The following is a 24,071-nucleotide window of genomic DNA, read 5'->3' as shown; positions in this document are numbered from 1 at the left end:
TTAAAGGTGTGGCCCAATCCCATTCAGGAAGAAGTTTTTTTTATTTTTTATAGTACATTTATACGTTAAGGTTAAGTCTCTTTTCTTAAATTTGATGAAATTTTGGTAGCATTTTGCATTGATCTACAAATGCACAACATGAAAGCGGTGACATTAATTCCACAACAATCAAGTATGCACTTAGCGAACAAAGAGAAATGCATTGTACCGAAATTTCATCAAATTTAAGAATATAAACTTAACCTTTATGCGTGAATGTACTATAAAATATGACTCTTCCCAAACTATCCAAACGGACAATTCAAGATTCAATACAACAATTAATGCAAACTATCCATAATAATCATTGTATTAATTCTCAAATGGGAATCTAAGATTCACTCATGATGAACATTAATTATATACAAAGTAATATTCATTAATGACATAAAACAAGGTAAAAAAGGACTCATAAGAAAAAATAGCCTAACAAAAGTATGAAAGACATTCGTACTTGTGATAATGCTCACTAACAGTCTCCAACAATGAATATCGTGACTTTACTTTAGGCATTGTATTATGTTATGTCTAATGGGAACAATCATATTAACATACTATATTTGATTTGATTCTATCTTGGTATTCAAGTCTCTGAATTGTTGGGCATAAGCATCTAAATCTAATGATAAAATATTTTACCAAGTTCATTTGGGAAACAACATTCTATTCTGAATCCTGACAAATACATGTTGGAGCAAGTTTATTGGTGGCATGACAAATACAGGCCTAGGAAGCATGCATAAGTTATGTTATGATTTAGGTAGTGTGCATGAAAAATATTCCAAATTAGACCAACAGCTATATACAACATGTCTTTCAAAATCACAAGTCATAAGAACCTTCACAAAGGTCTACAATAGTGAAAGCACAGGTCAAACATGGAGTAGCAACCCAATAGGCAAATAGTAGTAGAAACTTGACTCTCTTGTCTCCAAACAAAGATTGCTTACAATGATTAATTCAAGGATTGTGATATTATAGGAGTTTAGATGAGACACAATTATTGATGATAATTGATCAGCCAGAGTAGACAGTTAGAAGAGAAACTTTATTGAAGTTGCTATAATGATTTTAAATAAAGACAATTAGCTTGCTTCATACACATTCTAGTTTTAGGCTTTTATATAGGAGGTTGGGTTAGCATTAGATTTCTTTTCATCATTTTTCATAATTAAATAACTATAAAATAAAACATGAAAAACCGGGGTCAGAATGTCTTGCTCATTTTACTAACCATTATTACTTAAACACAACAAGAGAAGCAACTCTAGAAACTCAATTTTTACCAAGTTTAAGGTATGGAACAACAAAAATAAAGAGATAGAATGTAGTAAATAGAAAACTAACTCATAGGTGTATAGGCAAAGCCTGCAAGGCCCAACAATAATTCCAAACTATTTTTGAGCATTACCTTCTTCTCTGTATGTGTGAAGAACTAATTTCATCATTCAAACTAACTTCAATGTAAGACAATGTTTCATAAAAAAAAATACAACAATGACAACATCCCAACGAGTTATCACTTAAGTAAAAGAAGAACAAACCTTGGAGGACAGTCATGAGTGATGGTGGTTGATAGAACACAGTGATGATGGTGTCATAGAACAAGCGTCACAAACACTTATTGACGCCAGTGAACAATGAGGACGAAACCAAGAGACAATGGTGAAAGTGATGACGTGAAAGTGGTGCAAGTCGCAGGTGACGACAGTGAGAGTGGTGACAGTCGCGAGCCACAATTGTGAGAGTCGTTAGATGCTTTGGTGAAAGGGGGGGGTTGGAGAATGCGTGCGACGCAAAAAGAGTTTAGGGTTTTTAATTAAGTTAAAACACAACACCGTTTTTTTATAAAAAAAAACGATATTAACGAGTTCATGTTATTTATGAATATGCCACCATGTTTTTGTTAACATCGATTTTTTTAAAACCAATGTTAAGCTAGCGAAATTAAAAACAATATTTCTAGTAGTGATGGCACATGGCTTGACTCACATCGGCCAACTTGAGGATAATAAGCTGATGACAAATCCAACAATAGCATAAGTTGAAGAAGACCTAGCAATAATCGGCTTACAATAAATACATAAGAAATTTATGACAACCCTCAGAAGGGGACCCAATGCAAACACTTGTAATAAGCCACGTGGCTAATAGCGCTACAACAACATCACTATAAATAGACATCTTGTAACCACATGAAAGGAGGATGATGACACTCATGCATTTGAACACACTCGATTCCTAAGATCTTGCTCAAATTCTCTCTTCTTCCCTTATTTCACTCCACCCTCACTACTGCAAAAAGACCATATAATGACGGTTCTAAACCACTTTCAAAGACGATTTTGAACCTTCTTTGAAGCCAATGTCATTGAAAACCAAGAGTTTCGACAACGGCTCCATAAATAACCATCTTAGAAAAGAGTACCTTTCTAAGACGGTTTTTATCTAAAAACCATCTTAGAAAGGTACTCTTCTAAGATGATGTTAACTAAAAACCGTCTTAGGAGGTTGTCCTTCTAAGACGGTTTTTATCTAAGAACCTTCTTAGAAGGGTATCATTCTAAGACGATTCTTAGACAAACCATCTTAGAAGGTTGTCCTTCTAAGACGGTTCTTAGCTAAAAATAATCTTAGAATATATACTTTATAAAACGGTTTTTTAAATAATCATCTTAGAATGTTTTATTTTTTAAAAAAAATACTTTACAAAAACAGAAAAAAGGCAAACAAACTAATTAGTATCTTACCTAGAAAATAATTTGTATTTACATATAATGATACAAAGTCCCAAATAATAATAATAACAATAATCAAACAAAATAATTTGTATTTACATATGATGATACAAAGTCCCAAATAATAATAATAACAATAATTAAATTATTTAAAGAAACATAACAATATAAAACTATTTAAAGAAACATGGACAACCTAGAAAAAAAACTCATGCACCTGACTCGCCTAAAGGAAATGGAGGCAAAGTTCATGTCTCCATATGTGATAATCCTAACCTTCGGATACAAATAATCACCATTTAGAAACATTAAAATAAAATTAAAAGAAATATAACAAATTGGAGGAGAATCATATTTAGAATATTTTCTTTTAGCTTTTAAATATTATTATTATGTTCAGCAAAAAAAAAATTATTGTTATGGTATAATATTTTTAACACGACATAAGAGAATTGTTTTTTGAAATATAGAGATTCAAGAAATTCAATAGATATTGTATTATTTAGTTTTTGAAAATGATAATTTGATATACTTTTTATGAGTGTATCAACAAAAATTAGTTTATCTGTCAAATAGAATATTTAAATGTTTAACTATTTTGTATGTTAAGAGCAACAATAATATTTTTATTGTCCGTGTAAGATCAAATGAGGATATAACAACAACAAAAAAAAGATTAAAAATTGCCTCATTCCCCCAAAATGACTATTGTTCCATTCTCGATAAACCAATCCTCTATTTCATTAGGGGGAAGAAATAAAATTCCTCTTATTGTTGAAGTGCAACATAGCATGAAACTAATAGGAAAACTATGCGAGATTTGTTGTTCCAAATATATTACCAAAATGTGGGGCCTACAGAATATTTAAAACTTAAAAGTAGCTTTTTGAACACTGTCCTCTGGATAGTGACTTTGAAGAGTATCATTAAATGAGAAATAGAGTTTAGTTTAGGCTAACACATGTATAATAATTGACACTAACAAATTGAGCAATAGCAGAATTTAAAAAGCTTAAGTTTGAGAGTACATACAAAATTTATGGTACGGCTGGTCTAGTGGACTACAAGTTTAGTCATGTTTCCAATGATGTATGATGTTAAGCCCAAGTTGAAGAGCATGCAAGCTATATTAAACAACATCTCTCTTGTGTAAATCCCCATAGCCAGTGGTAGTAACAGTGACAATGGACCAATATATTGCAGTGACATATTTGTCCCAAAGACTTTCTTCTTTGAAATTTGGGTACACTGCACCAATCCATGTTCTTTTGGAATCTAGATACCTATCAGCAATGAGATAGTTAAAGCATCCCACACAATGCACCGAAAACAAGTTCACCTGAAATTTTTATGAAAAGTGGCAATTTAGTTCTACAAAGTACCTTGAGATTGTTATAGGAAGATAAACAAAGCAAAAATAAGATATGAGCTCTAGTGGCTTACAATAATGAGCTTTGTGCACCTAGTCCAAAAATAATTGAAGTGAATGACCTTTTCAAGTCTGAAAGCAAAGAAAAGGAGCTAGTGAGCACTGTCATATTATTGTAATTAGAAGCCTATGATGAAAACTATAACCATAAAGTTGAATATGACATGATGGTAGACCTTGCAAACAGAGAACTTGATATAACCTCATGTTTTTGTTTTCTTGACTTCTGCTCATGCTGGTTTCTTGCCAAAAAACTTTCTACCACTACCTGATACATATCAATCAATTGGAAAATAGAAAGATGTCAGAATCATGTACACTTGTTATTGAATACTAAATTTTCATCTAATGCATGCTACTAGAAACATAAAATCCCATTAAGGGGTCTATGGCATGTGAAACATATTAGTCTGTTACATATCAGATTTTAGGCCTATGCATACTTCTTCGATTAGAATAGGAAAAGGGAATAAATTTGTGAAATTGAATACATTACCTGCACAGGGTCAATGCCTCATAGTTGTTACAGTTGATTTTTATTTTGGTTTTGAATCGTAATTACAAGTTATGAAAATAATTAAAGGAAAATAGTAAGTAATAGTTCAGTGCATTGACACTATGAAAAACAACATAAGTCACTTTAATTGAACACTGGTGCTTGATGATTACTTCCATAAATTGGGCCAGGATGGTCATACAAAGTAGGAGCACCAAGTGTTGCATATCTAGTGGCTGCTGAAATATAAGCATGTATGTGCCATATCCTCCTTGTGCTGGCGACATTCTGCCAATTAGCTTAAAGTCATCATCCTAAAAAAAGGAATATACAATCACTAAAGTCTAAAAGGATAAGGACAAATATAAATATTTAGATACTCTTTAATCATTTAGCAATGCACATGTGTAGGGAAATGAAATCCACTAGTAAGATTTAATTGATTTGATAAAATAATGCTAGTAGCAGGTACAATTTAACTTTTCCAAGTGAAACCAAAAGCCCATATGACTACACAAATAAATTTAAAGAAAATTAACATATAACTCTCATACAAATTAGAGCACACAGGCTAATATAGATGGCCAACCTGCACTAGCAAAAGTGATGAAAAGAGTTCCAAGGCATATATGAATAGGCAAAAAGATATCAACAACTATCAACAACAAGTGAAGACAAGACAACAACAATGATACATAGGCAATGGTGTAAGGACAAAATTCTGTGTGGAATCAAACATTTAACATTCACCTCCTAAAACAAACTAAAATTTGTACACATATATCAATAGAGGTTAAATGAAGACCCTTATCCTAAAACAAATTGTCAAGGAAAACATGTGGCAAAAGAAAAAAAATGGTGAATAAAACAACTAAACAAAACAAATTTCTTTTTGAGCTATGACAAGTCTATGTATAAGGGATATTTTCATTTCCAACTTTTTTGGCTCAACAGAATAAAAAAATTCTTGTTTAAAAGAATATATGGAAATAAATACATTTGAGCCAAGGAAGCATTTGTAATGGAAAACAACATCTGAAGAGTGACAGAGATAGATAACTATGATATACTTAATTACCTGGAATTCACCAATACCAGGATATCTCCAACCATGCTTTACAGAACAAGATGGGTATCTTAGTTCTCCACACGAAACCATTCCAACTTCAATCATAGAGATTAACCCATCCTCAAAATATTCATCAAACTCTACCCGGAAACTTCTCATGAAATCAAAGTAAACCTACAAAGTACAATATGCTTAATTTTATAGTGTGTTTATTCTTTTACTTACCATCCCTTTCCTTGTAACCTGCTCTGCTTCTATACATGCAGGAATAGTGAACTAGATACTAATATAGTAATAAATAACCACAGACACTAGTTCAAGCCATCAGCGTCACTAGTTACCACGACAATTGGAAGAAACTTAACAATAGAAAGAAAATCAATATTTTGATTGAATACTTTGATTAAAAACCTGCTTATCATCAGCATTATCCATTGAACCACTTTCTTCAACACACCAACATCCACGTCATGCTGCACAACCAAATCAACGTTTCATTAATAATAAGGTTGTGTGAAAGAAATTACAATTACAATTATTGTTAATGGAAGTTAGGTTGAATTGAAATTAGGGCTTACGGGAAGGGAGAGTCTCACGTTGGCCGCTGTAACATCCCTTTTTTTCGTAAACTAATTTAAAAAGGATTGTTATTTGTAAATAAATAGAGTTTTAAAAAAATGATGAGGTTTTTATAATTAAATAAATAAGGAGAAATAACTTTATGTATTAAAATAATGATTTGAGAGAAAATAAAAAGTATATTTGATTTATTCATTTGATAGGGAATAAAATAAAGTTTTTTTTATAAAATAATAAAAATAAATAAATAGAGTAAAAAATAAGTTGTAAGTATCCTAGCTATAAATAGAGACGTGTTAGGTCAGTTTTCATAACGATGCCTCTCCTTTCTCTCAATTTTGCTTTCCCTTCTCTTCCTCCCAAAATTCTCTCTTTTCCCACATACCATCAAACCTATCCCAGAAAAATGAAAATCTCGGACTCATTTACCATTGGATCATCCTGAAATTTGAGCACCAGGTTTGGAACTCATTTCCAAACATTCTCACCGTTGGGATTACGAAAAAGATGTCGGAGCTGATAGAGATACCCTTTGCATTGTAACTTTTTCTTTCCCGCAGAAACCCAAAATTGTCTCAGTAAAACTATGATTCGGAACTCGTTAACCGTTGGATTGTCGTGAAATTTTGATATATGGTTTACTATTCAATTCTGCAAACCTTTACCGTTGGGATTTGGGAGATAATATTCTTGGAGAGAGAAAATAGAATCGCACAAAGATAGTATAAATGGAGGCTTCAATCTCTTCTCCTTCTCTCTAACGTTTGAGAACCCTATCAGAGCAATCATAGTAAAAACTTGAGGAATCTCAAGAAATTGCTAGAGATCCTTAAAATGAACATATGTAGGGATCCTTAGAGGATTAAATTGGAGTTTATTTTGGGATGCTTCTTGAATTATAATTTTTCCTTTACGATTATAAATACAATACCATTATGTTTTATGTACCAATTGATGTTTTGATGAGAATTGATTGATAAACTTGAGTGCTCTTGATGTTTTTATATTTTGACCTATGATTTTGATATAATTGTGTGAAATTATTTGAGGGGTTTTACTCCCCACGTTATGATAAACCTTTTGTATAAATTGTTATATTGAGATTTATGAAATGGTGATTCAAATTGTAAATATGCGATAAATTGAACCTATGATGAATGATAAAATACATGTGTATTGAGATGTGTGTATTGAGTTGTGAGCTATGAACAGTACAATCATACAATTGTAAGATCCTTTAAGGGCGATGAACATTGTGATGGGATCCACTATGGGAACCTAACGAGTTAAAATTATTTTGAAAACAATTGAGTAGTTGTGTGTATTGCATAGTTCATAGGTAAAGTGTATATGATTCATGGGGTGTGGTAACATGATACTTTGTAATTATACCATTGTGATTGAGACTGAATATATGCGATAAATTGAGTATGTGTTGACTCGTAATATATATGTACATTGAGATGTTGTGTGCATTGAGTTGTGAGCTATGAATTGTACAATCACACGACTATAAGACTCTTTAAGGGTGACGAGTTAATGCTAAGACTTTTTAAGGGCGACGAGTTAATGCGCAATGAGTATTATAATGGGAACCACTATGGGAACCCGACGAGTTTAATCACAAGTGTAACGAGATAAAACTATTTTGAGAACAATTGAGGAGTCATATGTTTTGTACAGTTCATAAATAGAGTCTGTGAGCTAAAATATTTTCTGGGTTGGACCTGAATCAAGAGGGAGAGACCCTGACAGACTCTTCGGAGTGTAGGCCTTGGGGGTAAATACACCCAGTTTGAGTGCTCCTTTAAGCCTGTGCTGATCCCACATGATTGGAGCATTCTCGCAAAACAGCGTGACCCTGACTGGTCTCCCTATGATTTTACCTAGTGAGAGTGACCTGACTTACTAGTGTGTGGTTTGTCTTGTCATGTACTCCTAGGTGCCCGACGAGATTTTTCACTGACATGGTACCACATTGCATATAGTATTGAGTCTTAGTGTATATGTTGCATAACGCTTGTGTATCGATCGATATTGATTGACTTGGTGATATTATGTTTTGATCCTTGAGTACGTGAATGTTGTGAAAATGAATGAGATGTGTTGTGTTGTGTTGTGATGTGATGTTGGGCGACCAAATGGTGAAATGACGTGAGCTATGTTTAAGTAAGTTTTATTTTGTTTATATGATATTTATACCTACATGCTATATTGTTTCTCTCCATTAGTTAGGAATGTGATAACTCACTCCCTGTGTGTTGTTTGTGTTTGGATCCTGTAATGATCTTGAACTTTGTGTTTGGGGGAGCAGATGACTAGGTGAATTGCTTTAAGGAACCTTGTGTTGAAGGACGTCGGGACATAATGCTCTGATAGGATGTGACATTGGGATATAGGTTTCTATATTAATTGTATGAAGTCTTAGACAACCTTGTTCGAGCTGAGATGACTTTATTATTTATTTGGACAAGTTTGAATATGATGTAAAAAGAAGTGAATGTGAGCCTTTTACCCTGTAGAAAGGATTTTTTTTCAATGTGTTTTAAAAACTTTTAATTAATTATGATTTTCTTTCCCTTTTATTAGTACATATATGTATGGGGTAGAAGGTGTCACATTGGCATCATGAATCCAGAGTTCCATGGGCCCAGCATGATGCAATCCTACCTCCCAAAGGCATTGGATAGAAGACACAAAGAAAATTGTGCCAGCGATGCAAGAGAAGACCCTAGGATTCTCATGAGCATTAGGGTAGATTTCAGGCCCATGGGCTAAGTATGAGCCCACTTATCTTTGTACATATTAGATTAAGGTTTCATTATTTTTGGGCCTTGTATTTAGGGCTCCATAATGTAGGTATGGTACCCTAGAAATGTAGGATTTTTCAGCCATTGTATTTTAGGACACCTAGACTAGTTTTTGTATTAAGGGTATTTTTGTAATTTCACATGCATTACGTGAATATTTGATGTGTGTGTTGGGAAATAAATTTAATTGAATTGGGAGAAGCCCAATCCAATTAAATTTTAGAGGAGGAGGTGAGCATTTGCTTGCTACACCCCATTGTCACATCATATAGTCGCATTTTGTGTATGTCCTTCATGCTTTACATGCCTCATGACACCTAAACACACTTAGTGGAGAATCTTGGACTTAATCTTGGATTAGTGAGCTTAACCATAGCTAAAATTCACTAATCATAATTAGTGAAATTTTGGCTCCACAAATTCAATTTCAAATTCAAGTGAAATTTGAATAGAAATTCAAATTTTCCTTCAATTTTGTGTCAAACTTAGGCTATAAATAGAGGTCATGTGTGTGCATTTTTTTCAACGTTGATCATTTGAGAATTACACTTCAAAGTTCAGACTTCATTTGAGGTACAAAATTTCATGCTCCTTCTTCCTCCCCTCATCTTCTCCTCCTTCAAGCTCTTATCCATGACTTCCTATGGTGGTGAGCTTTTTCTTGACTCATCTTCTCCTTGAAGTGGTGTCTCCAATCATCTTTCTTCCTTCTCCATTCCACTACCATTCACCTTCAAGAAGCAAAGGACTCCATTGATGAAGAAGATCCAAGGCCTAGAAGCTCCACATGGAGCTACATCATGTGGTATCAAGAGCATCTTCATTTAGCTGATGTTCTTTTGCTTCCTCTATCTTTTTGTTTGGTCAATTCACTTTAATTCTTTGTTCTTCATCTTATTTTCCATGTATATCCTCCATTGTCTTGTGGTTTGGTGCTGTTTAGAGTAGATTCAAAAAACTAAACCCATTAAATCTTAGATCTACACTTGTTCTTGCATTTCAATGGTTCAAATTTTGTAGATCTACTCTTGAATCATGTTTTTGTGTTGAGTTTAGGTTCTATCTTTTTTCAGTCATAATCTTCTTGTGCTGAACCTTTAGATTTAATTTTTCTTCCAAAATATTGATTAGAAAAAAAAACACAAAAATCTAAGTGTAAATCACTTAATCCATGTTGTCTCAGAGTCATGTTCAGTCATAATAATTGTCACATTTTGTTCTAAGTTTGTGTTGAATTTTGATTTTTTTGATTGAATTCTAGATACATTTGTTCATGTATTCTTGTTATTATTAGCCTATCTTTTGAATTTTGAGTTTAATTCATGCATGTTATTTAGTTCATAACATGTTATAAATCAATTCCTAGAAGTAGTCTTGTTGTTGAACTTTGTTTTGTTTTCTAAGTTTCCTATATGATGCTTATGAAGAAATTGAGTTGTGGTGCTGAGTTGTGGCTGGATTTGTAAATCAAAATAAGTCTTAAGCTCTCTTTAATTGTGTTATTCAAGAAATTTGAACATAAACAAACACAAATTGTAATTATCCAAGCCTTAAGCAACAAAAACACTACTTTTGATTTCTAGGTTGAAATCACTGGTGATGACAGCTTGAACATATGAACTTGTAAAAATTACTAAGAATTGGTCATTGCGAATTTTGAGCTGAAATTTTTACTGAATTTTCTAGACATCTAGAAAAAAATTAGAAAAAAATAACCAAGTGATTTGGATAAAAGGAAAAAATACTTAAAATCACACAAGTTGGAAGGAAAATCAGTGTCCAGAAAAAAAAGTAAAAAGAAAGTGTGCTTGTTGTTTTGGCTCGAAATTTGTTCTATAATTGGTGCCTATTTTATAACAATATTAGTTCTGAAATTTCAATTGAAAATTAGTGTGAAAAAAAGTGCCAAAACTAGAGATTTCTTGAGTTTTATTGTTTTATTTTTTTTACTCTACTCTAGAGCCATTCTAGGTTTCTCTTTGAGTCCTAGCTTGCTTTTGTGTGTTTTTCATTGCTTTAATTGTTGAATAATCCTTGGAAATTTGACTTGTTAAAACTCTATTGTTTTAGCTTTAATTCCATTTTTTGGTCTTTGTTTATTGCTTGTCTCTTTGTTTCCTTGTTTGTGAGTTGTCATATAGGGAATTGGAAAGGAGGATTGGTGTCATCCCTTGAAGAATTTGAGTCTAGAAGCAAGGGGCCAACCACCTTAAGAGCTATTGGACTAAGAAGCACTCCAAATTGAGTGAATTACCAAAGAGAGAACAACCATAAAAATTGAGGACCGTTTTTGTAATTTTGTAATTCGCAATTTACTAACCTTCATTGCTTTCAAGTTTTGTAACAAAAAGGACTTTCATTGGAAGTGTGTTGGGAGCCTCCAATAGGTTACCAAACTTCCATTTATGTGTAATAGATTTAGGCAACTTTCCCTTAGGATAGTGAGTGTTTTGTTGAGAACCTTAAATGTGGTCATCCATACACTCCTAGGATCCGCCTAGTTTACATTTCTTGCACATTAATTTCTTGCTTACTTTCATAGCTTATTTTCTTTACTAGTCACGCCTAGTTTATCTTGTTATTGCATAATACTTTCTTCTTGCTTATCACACTTATCTTGAGTTCTTTTGAAACCCTAGCTTTTTCCTTTTTGCAAACCCCCAACAAGAAAGAACCACAACTTAGGAACCAACATGAGTCATTATTCATCTAGTGTTAATGGTGAGGGTACTAGTCATAAGGACCCTCTATTTAGAATCTTAGATGAGTTGAGTTCCCTCAAGTTATGGAAAGAAAAACTAGAAAGAAAAGAAAAAGGAAAGGAGAGGGTAGAAATAAATCAAGATGAGAGGGAAAAAATAAGGGAAGAAGAAAGAAGGAAAATACTAAAAGAGTTGAGAAAAGAAAAACATGCTACCTATAATAGTCATGACTCTTGTAAGAGCCTAAGTGAAGAAATTCGTGAATATTATGAAGGAAGACATAGGTCACATATTAGACCTCACTCCCATAGGAGAGAAAAGGAAAGAAAGCCTCAAGAGGCTAACATTAACCTCCCATACTTCCATAGGAAGGATAATATAGAGGCTTACTTAGATAGGGAAATAAGGGTAGAGCAATAACTTAAAAGAAAGTCTACTTAAAAATATTATGGCTCTCACTCTTATCCAAAGAAAGACCAAGGTCTAGGCATCTTAGGGGCAACACCTTCTAAGCCCAAAGATGATAAGAGGAAGACAATAGAAAAGCAACCTCGTAAGGCTAGTATGCAAGAGAAGACTAGCTCTATAAAGTGCTTTGAATGTCTTGGAAGAGGACACATTACTTCTCAATGCTCCACCAAGAAAACCATGATTATGACGGGCCAAGACATTTATAGTAGCCAAGATGAGACTACTACTTCACCTTCCTCTAGTGAAAGTGCAGAAGCAAAAAGGCAAGAATCTAGTGAATAAATTTACCCCCAAGAAGAAGGACAACCATTAATGGTTAAGGAGGAGTGTAAGGAGGTAAGTGTCTCCTCCAAGAGGTTAGCTAAAAAGGAAATTGATTTTGCAATAAAGACAAACATTAAAGAAACTTCCCCTCTTAGACAACCTCCACATTTTCTCCTTTGTAAAAAGACACTTGTTAGCATTGCCACACCTCTTAGGATTAAGGTTATTCCTCAAGTAAATGAGTTGTTGGATGAGGGTTTGGTTTGAAAGAGCTTAAATCTTTGTGCTTTGTTGGTGCCCAAAATAGGTGGTATGATGAATATGTTGAGTGGTGCAACCCTCTTTTGTAAAATCACTCATGTACCCAACATCTTCATGATTTGTTTACATAGGGACTCATTAGGTAGGCTTGTTCTTATTTTTAGTTTCAATACAAACTTAGGTGCTCATATGGGACACCTTAGGTTTGTCGTACTTTTTGGTAGGAATAATCAACATGAAAATACATAAAAGGTATGCTTTATTGCATTATTTTCCTTAATTTTTTAAATAGTGATCAAGGGGTTCTCACAAACCCTAAGAGAATAAAGATCATTTCTGAGTGGCCCACTCCACCAAGTATAAGGAAAATTTGGGGCTTCCATGACTTAACAAACTTTTACAAAAGGTTTGTCCCGTATTTTTCTATACTTGTAGCACCACTCATTGAGTTAATGAGGAACCATGATCCCTTATGGGAAAATGCCCATGAAATGGGTTTTCAGACCTTACCTTACTCCAACATACCAAACACCACTAATATATATGTTTTTATTCTTTTTACAGGTGTTGAGGGAAGAAGCCTAGAGTTTCAAGAACCTCTGGATTTGAGGTCAAATCCTTTTCAAAGGGGAAAGGAATGATGCAATCCTACCTCCCAAGGGCATTGGATAGAAGACACAAAGAAGATTGGGCTAGAGATGCAAGAGAAGGCCTTAGGGTTCTCATAAGCCTTAGGATAGATTTTGGGCTCATGGGCTAAGTATGAGCCCACTTATCTTTGTACACATTACATTAATGTTTCATTATTTTTGGATCTTGTATTTAGGGCTCCATAATGTAGGTAGGATACCCTAGAAATGTAGGATTTTTCATCTATTGTATTTTAGGGCACCTAAACTAGTTTTTGTATTAGGGGTAGTTTGTAATTTTATATGCATTACGTGAATATTTGATGTGTGTGTTGGGAAATAAATTTAATTGAATTGGGAGAAGCCCAATCCAATTAAATTTTAGAGGGGGAGGTGAGCATTTGCTTGCTACACCCCATTACCACATCATATAGTCACACTTTGTGCATGTCTTTCATGCTTTACATGCCTCATGACACGAACACTTAGTGGAGAATCTTGGAATTAATCTTGGATTAGTGGGCTTAACCATAGCTAAAATTCACTATTCATAATTAGTGAAATTTTGACTCCACAAATTCAATTTTAAATTCAAGTGAAATTTGAATAGAAATTCAAATTTTCCTCCAATTTTGTGTGAAACTTAGGCTATAAATAGAAGCCATGTGTGTGCATTTTTCAAATTTGATCATTTGAGAATTACACTTCAAAGTTCAGACCTTATTTGCAGTAAAAAAGTTCGTGCTCCTTCTCCCTCCTCTCATCTTCTCCTTCTTAAAGCTCTTATTCATGGGTTTCTATGGTTGTGACCTTCTTCTTGACTCATCTTCTTCTTGACTCATCTTCTCCTTGAAGTGGCGTCTCCAATCATCTTTCTTCCTTCTCCATTCCGCCGCCATTCATCTTCAAGAAGCAAAGGACTACATTGATGAAGAAGATCCAAGGCCTAGAAGCTCCACATGGAGCTACATCATAGCGAGAACGAACGAAGCCAAAACGGGAAGCCCGTCAGCCGAAGCCTGTTTCTGGACGAAACCGATTGGGGCCTCGGCTTGGAAAATGGGAAGATCCATGTAATCCCAGTGTTTCACATCTTCGAGAAGCTTGAAGGGAATAACCTTGTGATTGATTTCGAGGTCGAATTGGTACTCCACGGAATGCCCTACCGTGGCGTCTCTCGGATCGAACCCCGTAAGCTTAACATCATTTTCCGCCGTAAACCCAAATCCCTTCACAATTGTATCCTTCAAATCCTACAATAAAACATAGACGCCAAACATCAGATACAAAACCTAGGATAATGATTTTTAAAAAGGGGAATGAATAAATTAATGGAACATACGAAAATTGCTTTGGGGTAAGGGATGTCGGAAGTAAGGAAGGAATGTAGGAGGAGGAGGAACGCGATTCCGAAGTCGAGAAGGGGTTTCATGGTGTGACGTGAAAAGAAGAAGGTGGAATTGGTTTCACGATGATGGACTTGGATAATGGAATAATTGTGTTCGTTTCTGTTTTGGGTTGATAATGATATAGTGGTTTGATTTTGGGATGGAAGGTTCTAGGGTGATGACGTCAGGCACCGGTCTTGGAAGTTGCTCTTTCTCAGGGAACTTGCCGGTTTGGAAATCATCGAAGGAATAGAGAGTGGCGTTTGTTAGGGGTTGTTGGATGTTTGGTGGAGAATGGAAGAAATGGCGTTGTTTAGATCTCCATGGCGATGGAGGCGCGAAGAGAGAGAGCGAGGAGGAGAATTTAGGGTTTTAATTTCCAAAACTAAGGGAGAGAGAGATTAAAAAGATGAAAATAAGGACGGAGATAGCCGATTAGCATTCCCTAAGACATTATTCTTACATTCTACGCCGGTTCTACAAGAACCGATGTCGTAATGCATTTTCAAAGACGGTTTTGAATGTTTTATTAAAACCGTCTTTAAAATTTTTCAATTATTTATAAAAATGCCACTGCTTTACTTATAACATCGATTTTTATACAACCGTCATAAAACTTACGTCGTAGAATATCGTTTTTGTGGTAGTACCTGCACTAAACAATCACAACTTTGTGTCCTACACCACAACAAAAATAATATCTAATTATAACTTGCTAATGTACCTAATTCAACTAAAGAATAAGTGAGTGTAACAAATCCCTATATATATATATATTAAAAATTAATTTAAATCTAATTAGTTATATATATATATATATATATATATATATATATATATTAAAAATTAATTTAAATCTAATTAGTTAACACACGTGATTGTAATAACAATATAAAAGTTGTATGTATACATATGAAGATAAAAAAAAAACGTAAAAAGAGGACAATAAACATGTAAAAAGAAAAAACATAAAAGTAATAAAAAAATAATATAAATTTAGAATCTATCAAAAAAGAAGACCGATCATAAAAAAAATGAAGGGCTTTATTTAATACATTTTTTTCTTACATTCTATTATGTTAAAATAGAGGTTCTGTAAGTAAAGAGCTCAGATAAATGTTATAATCTGTCAAATGGTTTTTAATTTGTAAAAATGCTCAACCAATGTTTTGAAACTAAACTTTTGGAAAGTTGATCATGGTGGATTTTAAATTTATGAACATATGTTTGAGTTTTAGAAATTGACTTTTGGTCACACTATGTTTTGACCTAAATTAAATTTATTTCATATGCAAGTGGAGTCAAATAGATTTTCAACTAATAATCATTCACTTATAAACAATACTAAGAAATGATTACCGATTTTCTCGCTTTATAAATGGCTAAACCAAAACATCCTCACCTCCCCAATTGACTCGCGCTCAATTTAAACAACTAACAAATGGTCACAAAAGATTATTCAAATTTAATTTTTTTTCTCTCCTTTTTTGTTTTCTCCATTTGTTTCTAACTCACAAGCCACCAATACCCATTCATGCATTTGTGATTTGACCCAATCTTAAAACCTTTCTTTCTCCATCTAATCTCATCCACATGCACCCCTACAACTTCTCTCACACCACCAAATCTCTCTTTAAATAACCCTCCCATGCAAACTTAGTTCTCATTCTTACCTTGTTGCAGTTTTTCTCTATTATAATATAGAGAATAACTGCAATTACTCTAAGAATCCTAGCCTCTTGTGCAAGAACAAACAACCTAGAAAACACAAAAAAAAAACAAAAAAAAAACCCTAAAAATGGCACGTCAACTTGTGCTTGCACTGATTTCTGTTGCCATAATTGGCATGGCCATGGCTAATGAGGCCCCATCTGCATCCCCAAAATCATCTCCATCACCAAAGGCTTCATCTTCACCAAAATCAGCCGAGTCTCCTCTATCGTCTCCTCCTGCCCCTACCCCATCAGATGAGAGTGATATCTCAGCCGCACCTGCCCCGGCAAGCGACCCCATCGAGCTCTATGCTCCGGAACCTGAACCTTTCGAGGACCCCTTCACCACCCCGGAGGAGACTGACCCGGCCGATGTGACCAGCGGTGCATCCGCTCTTCAATTCTCCGGCGCCGTCACCGCTGCCGCCATTGCTGGCATCTTTGCCTTCTAAACTAGTCTTGTATAGTTGGTGTTGTACTTCAACTTTGTGGGATAAACATTGTAACATGTGTGTTGGGCACGGTTCAATTAATATGTTCATTCATTAGGTTATATTGAATGATTTGGATAGTGCAGATGGTTTGGTTCCCAAGAATAAAAAAGCTCATATACACATTGAATGTGACACGAACAGCCATTTTAGAGATAATTTCAAAATTTTCAATCAGTGTTTTCATTTTCTTTTCCTTTAAAGTTAAAGCTTTGTGTTTATTACAGAACTAACCGTTTTACTTTTTGTTTTTTTTTTTTTTTTTTTTTTTTTTGGAAGGCCCGTTTTACTTTTTGTGTGTGATAAAACCTGCGTTCAAGTTTTATTATCCTTGAATGATATTACTACGTGATTTAATTTTCACTAAACAATAATTTAGCTACAAAGAATCATCCTTTAAGTTTTATTTGTGAAATCGCTATGGACAGTCTCTTCTCAGCATATTCTGTAATAATTTTCGATCGTATTGAATTCAAAATTTTTTTAAGGACCATAGACACGAATCCAGAACCTCTCCAACTTACCTTCTCAGCATATTCTCCCCAATTAAGCGGTTACGTCATACAATTAAGTGGAAAAACAAGACTGAAAAAAAAAAAGATTTATGCAGCACTGTAATTTTTGGCTTGTATTAGTCTCCTACTTTTTAGTACTACGTTAAACTTTCACTAATAATTTTATATACTTTATCAATACTACTTAACTTTTAGAAAATTGTTAGAATATCAATTTAATTTATTTTTAGGTGTAATTGTAAAAATAACAAAAAGTTAAAGAAAAAAAATGAAACACTGAACATTTTAACTGTCCTACTTTAGATTATAATATAATTAGCATTTTAGTCCATATACTGTGTATGATAAATTTTATTTTATATAATTAAAATTCCTAAAAGATAAATATTTTTAATATATAAGATGGGATTACAGAAATTTTGATATTTTATCTTGTTAATTTAAATAAAATTAAAGTGTTTTACTAAAAGAATTTAAAAGTTCAATTAGATAAATATTCAAATAATTTATAGAGTGACTTGCGAGAGTTAAAATTATTTTAAAATGATTTTAAATTCGTGTCATACACATGTTTGGTTAAATTATATCATTTATATATTTTTATTCAGTATTTATATAAAAAATATTTGTATATTAAATAAATTATGTTAAAATTGAAAAATATAATTAATTATCATCTTGATTGAGCACAGGTTGTCTTCAAAAATATTAAGCCTATTAAAATTTATTTTGATTCGTTCTTTCTCTAAGTTATAATTGTAATGTAATACCTATATAAAATGTATAATTTAAAAATATAATAAATATACATTTATAATTATTTAAATTTGAGTATTCATTTTTGTTATTGCCAATACTATGCTTATAAATTTTGTGTTTATAATTAAATAATTTTGAAATGTTTCTATTATAAAAATTAAATTAAATTTCAATAGAATATTTTAATAATTTTGAATATACGAGTTTTCAATTTTTGTTCATCCTTTGCCGTAAAACTATCTTGAGGTTTTGAATTTGTTAACCTCATTGTCACGTAAATTAAACATTCTCTTTTAATTCAATGAAATTTGTCTATTATTATTGTTAGTAATTTATGATTATAAATAAGTGTAACAATAATTATTAATGTAGTTGATGTAATTTGATATAAAAAAATAAGTCTATATATTCAATATATAAATTAATTTTATTCTTAAATATTACTTTAAAATTAGCCAAATATGTATAAACTCATTATTTTAAATTATAATTGTTCATAAAATATATTTTAATAATAAAATTCAAAAAATATACTAATATATATATATATATATATATATATATATATATATATGCATATAATAATTTAATTCTTAATTCATACGCTTATTATTAATATAAATAAAATATTATGAATTATTTTAAAAGGTTTATGTAAAATTAGTATACAATAATATATAGTTTAAATTATATTTGTTAGGTTAATTAAAAAATATGCATTTGTTTTAACCATATACATCTGTATAGTACCTGAACTTTTTTATTTTTGTTACTAGTATTCCTTAATTTTTGTTTTGTCCTTACTTTTAAAAAACTAAATGTAAGAATAAAAAAAAAATTGAGATACTAAAAAGAATATAAAGTTTAAGAATTAAAAACAACATTTCTAAAAATTTTAGGTACTAAATAAATAGTAAACATATTTTAAATTTAACAATATATTTATAAAATTGTAATTTTTTTATTATTTTTCAAAAAATTTATTTTAAGATTAATAATTTTAAAATTTTAATAGAATTTAAAATAATTATTAATATAATATTCAATGTTATTATTAAAATGTTTATATATTTATATATCTATAAAATAATTAAGATTTTATTAAAATAAAGTAATAAACATTAAATATATATTCATTTGTAAACTAATAATTAAAAATTTAAAACTAATAGTTTATTATTATTATTATTATTTGAATAAAATTAAATTAAAAAAGAAAATATACTCGTATATATACAGAATAAATTCTTTTTTAATTTGTATCTTAATTTTTAAATTTAAAAATGTATAATAAATAGAATATTAAAATTCAATCTTAAAATTATCAAAACTATATATAAATATCACTAAGGTTAAAAATTTAATTCTTCATTAAGGTCAACAATTGAATTATTTCATTAAATATTATTAGAATCATTAAATTCAGTTGCATCTCACAACTATTATAAAGTTGAGCTATCAGTCTAACAGGTAGAAAAATTTATAGATACATAAATGATGTTTAATATGTTATATATTATTATATATAATAAAAATTATTATTATTCATAAAATATATTTCAGAGTAACTAATTTAGAAATTGTGCATAAGTGGTAATATAATATGTAATGTTAATGCTTAATATAATAATTATATAAATTAATATTTAATCATTAAAATCATATAATAAATAACATGTTATTACTTAATATCAAAATTTATCAAAATTGTATATTAAATAGCATTAAATACCGTTGAGTCAAAAGACAAGTCAAGATCATTAATAATTTTGATTTGATACAAATAAATGCCAAGTTTAAAAGTTGTGTTTGAAATATTAACATATGTAAGTGTTGTGTCTAACCCTGATGGAACAAGCAATGATAGACAAATGTGACTCCGGTGAAGCATTAAAGATTGAGTTAATGTTATGATTTTTTTATCCTCTATGTAGAGAATATTCAAATATCCTTCCTAGAATTTATCAAAGTGAAGAAAGTAAGACAATAATCGAATTTAAAACTCTCACCTTGCCTAAAAAGGTGTGCCATTACTGTAACATTATAATTTCTATAATGCTTGATTAAGTGTTTTAATTAAATGTTTAGAGGAATTGAATTGAATTTAAGTGTTTGTAATTAATTAATTAATTAATTTTTGAGATATAGTTGTTATATTTATGCTTATGTTATGTTGAGTTTTATTGTGTTTGAACTTAAGTGAATGGGCATTAAGTCATGAGAAGGGGGTGGGTGGGTTTAGTGAAGTGTGAGGTGTAAAGAGAAAAAAATGAGAGAGGGATAAACTTGTCACAAACCTTTTGTAGATCTAAACCAAAATACAAACCCTCTCATTTAATCCTTTTTTCCCTCTCCAAGACAACCCACCATTAGAGAGTATGAGACCTTGAATTTTCTTGACTCAAGGGACCTTGTAGCAGTGCTCTTTTGAGTTTTGAGGCTAGTTTAGTGGTAACTCTCTTCCTTCCCCTCTCATATTCTATTTTCGTTTTTCCCTAGAGCACCCATGGGGTTTCATCAAAAAGGATTTTTTGGGTTTAGATCTAACTTTGGGTTGGTTTTGGATATGGATAATGCCCTTATAGTGTGAAGTGCTAGTGGAGTTGAAGAGACTCTCCACCTAGCACCACTAGAAAATATGGATTCAACGTCCCTCGTTTAACATCGGTTTTAGGAAAATCAATTTTTAAAAAAAGTACAATGGCATTTTAGTAAATAAAGTGTTATTGTTAATATCGGTTATAAAATAAACGATGTTGTGCATGTCCCTTAGCATCAGTTGTTTAAGAACTAATGTTGTCAATGCTAACTTAACACGATTTTGTATAAAATTGATGTTGTTATTTATCCTTTAACATTGTTTTTTTTAAATCAATGTTGTCAATATTTTGTTTCTAATATCCAATTTGATGCAATCCTATCTCCCAAGGGCATTGGATAGAAGACTCTAAGAAGATTGGGCCGAAGATGCAAGAGAAGGCCCTAGGGTTCTCATGAACCTTAGGGTAGATTTCGGGCCCATGAACTAAGTATGAGCCCACTTATCTTTGTACATATTAGGTTAAGATTTCATTATTTTTGAGCCTTGTATTTAGGGTTCCATAATGTAGGTAGGGTACCCTAGAAATGTTGGATTTTTCAACCCTTGTATTTTAGGGCACTTAGACTAGTTTTTGTATTAGGGGTAGTTTTGTAATTTCACATGTATTAAGTGAATATTTGATGTGTGTGTTGGAAAATAAATTTAATTGAATTGGGAGAAGCCCAATCCAATTAAATTTTAGAGGGGGAGGTGAGCATTTGCTTGCTACATCCCATTACCACATCATATAGTCATACTTTATGTATGTCCTTCATGTTTTACATGCTTCATGACAACATGTCTGATGTGCCATTATTTTCTCCTATTTCTTAACCCTTTTTACACCATTTTAATTATTGATTAGTCTTAATTGTCAAATTAATTAGGCAGTTTTATTATTTGGGCCCATTAAGCTAATTTGATGTTTTTAATCTAATTTCAGGAATTAATGAAACATTGAGCTTGAATCCAGAATTGGGCTTTGACTTGAAGAGGACAGACTATTTTATTCTACAAAATTTTATCTTATCTAGACTTTATCTTATCTAGATATTATTTAGATTTGATCTCATCTAGATATTATTTCATCTATATCTTATCTTATCTTATATAGATTTGATTTTATTTTATTTATGGGCTTGGATTTAAAATAGATTTGTAAGCTTTGGGACTAGAAAACTATATAACAGCACCAAGGTTCTAGTTTAGGTCCTTTTCTTCCCTCTCTCTTGTCTCCTCTTCCCTTTTTTCTTTTTTAGTTTTAGGCTTCTCTTCTTCTTTTAGACACTTTTTTCGTGCATGCTATTAATTCATGCATGCTTAGTGTCTGATTAATTGTCTCTGTGCTTAATTTACGTTCATGCTTAATGATCGTTCATGATTAATTGGTGTATGTGTTGCTTAATCACATAATGAATGCCTTATGTTAAATTTCGCTTAGTAATTTAATTTAGGGTTGGATTAAGTGGTTGAACTGATAAAGGATAAACTCTCGTAACCTAGGATAAGAGACTTGCTTGTGAATCAAGGGGAAACAACGTGTTTTAATTATGATATTTTCTAATTCACATCTATTCGCTGTTTAATTTACAAAAGCAAACAACCCCCCCCCCCCAATTCGTTACTATTTTCCTACTATCTGTTATGAACATTTGGTTTATCATTGCTCGTTGGGAAACGACCTAGGATCACTTCCTAGTTACTGCATTTTGATGTTTATTTGATTCGGGTACAGCCTCGATGAATGTCCTTCATGTTTTACATGCCTCATGACACCTAAGCACACTTAGTGGAGAATTTTGGACTTGATCTTGGATTAGTGAGCAGAACCATAGCTAAAATTCACTAATTATAATTAGTGAAACTTTGGCTCCACAAATTCAATTTCAAATTCAAGTGAAATTTGAATAGAAATTCAAATTTCCCTCCAATTTTGTGTGACACTTAGGCTATAAATAGAATCCATGTGTGTGCATTTTTTCAACTTTGATCATTTGAAAATTACACTTCAAAGTTTAGACCTCATCTGAGGCACAAAATTTTGTGCTCCTTCCCTCTCTCTCCTTCCACTCATCTTCTCCTTCCTTCAAGCTCTTATCCATGGCTTCCTATGGTGGTGATCAAGCGTCTTCTTAACTCATCTTCTCCTTGAAGTGGTGTCTCCAATCATCTTTCTTCCTTCTTCATTTTGCTGCCATTAAACTTTAAAAAGCAAAAAACTCCATTAACGAAGAAGATCCAAGGCCTACAAGCTCCACATAGAGCTATATCACAATTTTTCTAATACACAATTTTATCTCAATTTCTATTGCCCAAAGCTCTTGTACCCTCGAACCCTCCCTCACACTCGTGTTCCCTTAGCCACAACCCTCAAGGAACCACTCCTCCTTCCTTTGCCGAGTGCCATTGTCTCCACCGAAACCTATGCCTTCTCCCTCATCGCCATTGGTCACTGCCTTTCCTACGATAAGCTCATCCATTCACTACAAGAAATAAAGTTATTCACAACGAATTTTTCGCAACAAAAAATAAGTTTTTGGCAATGATAGACATTTCACAACAACATTTGATTGTTGTGAATTCAATTTTTTTTGCCAACAACACCAGTATCGTAGGGAAAATTATACTTATCGTAACAAAAAATCTTGTCATAGTCAATACATATAGTTTATACAAACAAAATTTAAAGTCACTAAAAAATGTACTATTTTAGTTGGGAAAAGTTATTTTGTAGCAACGACATTCAAGGTCGCTGGAAAATATAATATTTTATACTAGCAACATCATTGGCAATAGCTACATTTATATCAACGACTTTGAAATTAGTTGGGAAAAGCTAATTTTGTAGTGACAATTAAGGTCACTGGAAAATATAATACTTTATACCAACAATATCACAGTCATTGGCAAAAGTTACATTTATAGCAGCGACTTTGAAATTAGTTGAGAAATGCTAATTTTGTAGCAACGACATTTAAGGTTGCTAGAAAATATAATATTTCATACCAGCAACATTGAGGTAGTTGACAAAAGTTACATGTATAATAGTGACATTTAAAGTCACTCCAAAATGTACTTTTTTATATACTGACGACTTTGAAATTCATTGGGAAAAATTAATTTCATAACAGTGACATC

General features: G+C 32.0%; 3 protein-coding genes across 3 annotated transcripts; 1 reads left to right on the top strand and 2 right to left on the bottom strand.

Annotated features, from left to right (window-relative positions):
- Positions 1-3,906: 3,906 nt before the first annotated feature.
- Positions 3,907-6,117, bottom strand: LOC100784043 (potassium channel AKT1). The gene is made up of 5 exons (XM_006579914.4): positions 5,781-6,117; positions 4,876-5,016; positions 4,383-4,474; positions 4,221-4,278; positions 3,907-4,116 (listed from the first exon to the last, which is right to left on the bottom strand). The coding sequence occupies exons 1-5, from the start codon at positions 5,928-5,930 to the stop codon at positions 3,907-3,909; spliced, it is 651 nt and encodes a 216-aa protein (XP_006579977.1). The 5' UTR covers positions 5,931-6,117.
- Positions 5,989-15,058, bottom strand: LOC113001691 (uncharacterized). The gene is made up of 6 exons (XM_041015287.1): positions 14,830-15,058; positions 14,466-14,740; positions 8,969-9,006; positions 6,350-6,369; positions 6,183-6,244; positions 5,989-6,025 (listed from the first exon to the last, which is right to left on the bottom strand). Exons 1-6 carry the CDS (start codon positions 14,917-14,919, stop codon positions 5,989-5,991), a joined length of 522 nt encoding a protein of 173 aa, XP_040871221.1. The 5' UTR covers positions 14,920-15,058.
- Positions 15,059-16,673: 1,615 nt separating this feature from the next.
- On the top strand, positions 16,674-17,039 carry LOC102661271 (classical arabinogalactan protein 6-like). Its single transcript, XM_006580753.1, has one exon. It carries the CDS (start codon positions 16,674-16,676, stop codon positions 17,037-17,039), a length of 366 nt encoding a protein of 121 aa, XP_006580816.1.
- Positions 17,040-24,071: the final 7,032 nt, after the last annotated feature.

Source organism: Glycine max, chromosome 5 (assembly GCF_000004515.6).
Source record: "Glycine max cultivar Williams 82 chromosome 5, Glycine_max_v4.0, whole genome shotgun sequence".
Taxonomy (NCBI): Eukaryota; Viridiplantae; Streptophyta; class Magnoliopsida; order Fabales; family Fabaceae; genus Glycine; species Glycine max.
Note: the sequence above shows the minus strand (reverse complement) of the source record. Positions and strands in the feature narration are given on the sequence as shown.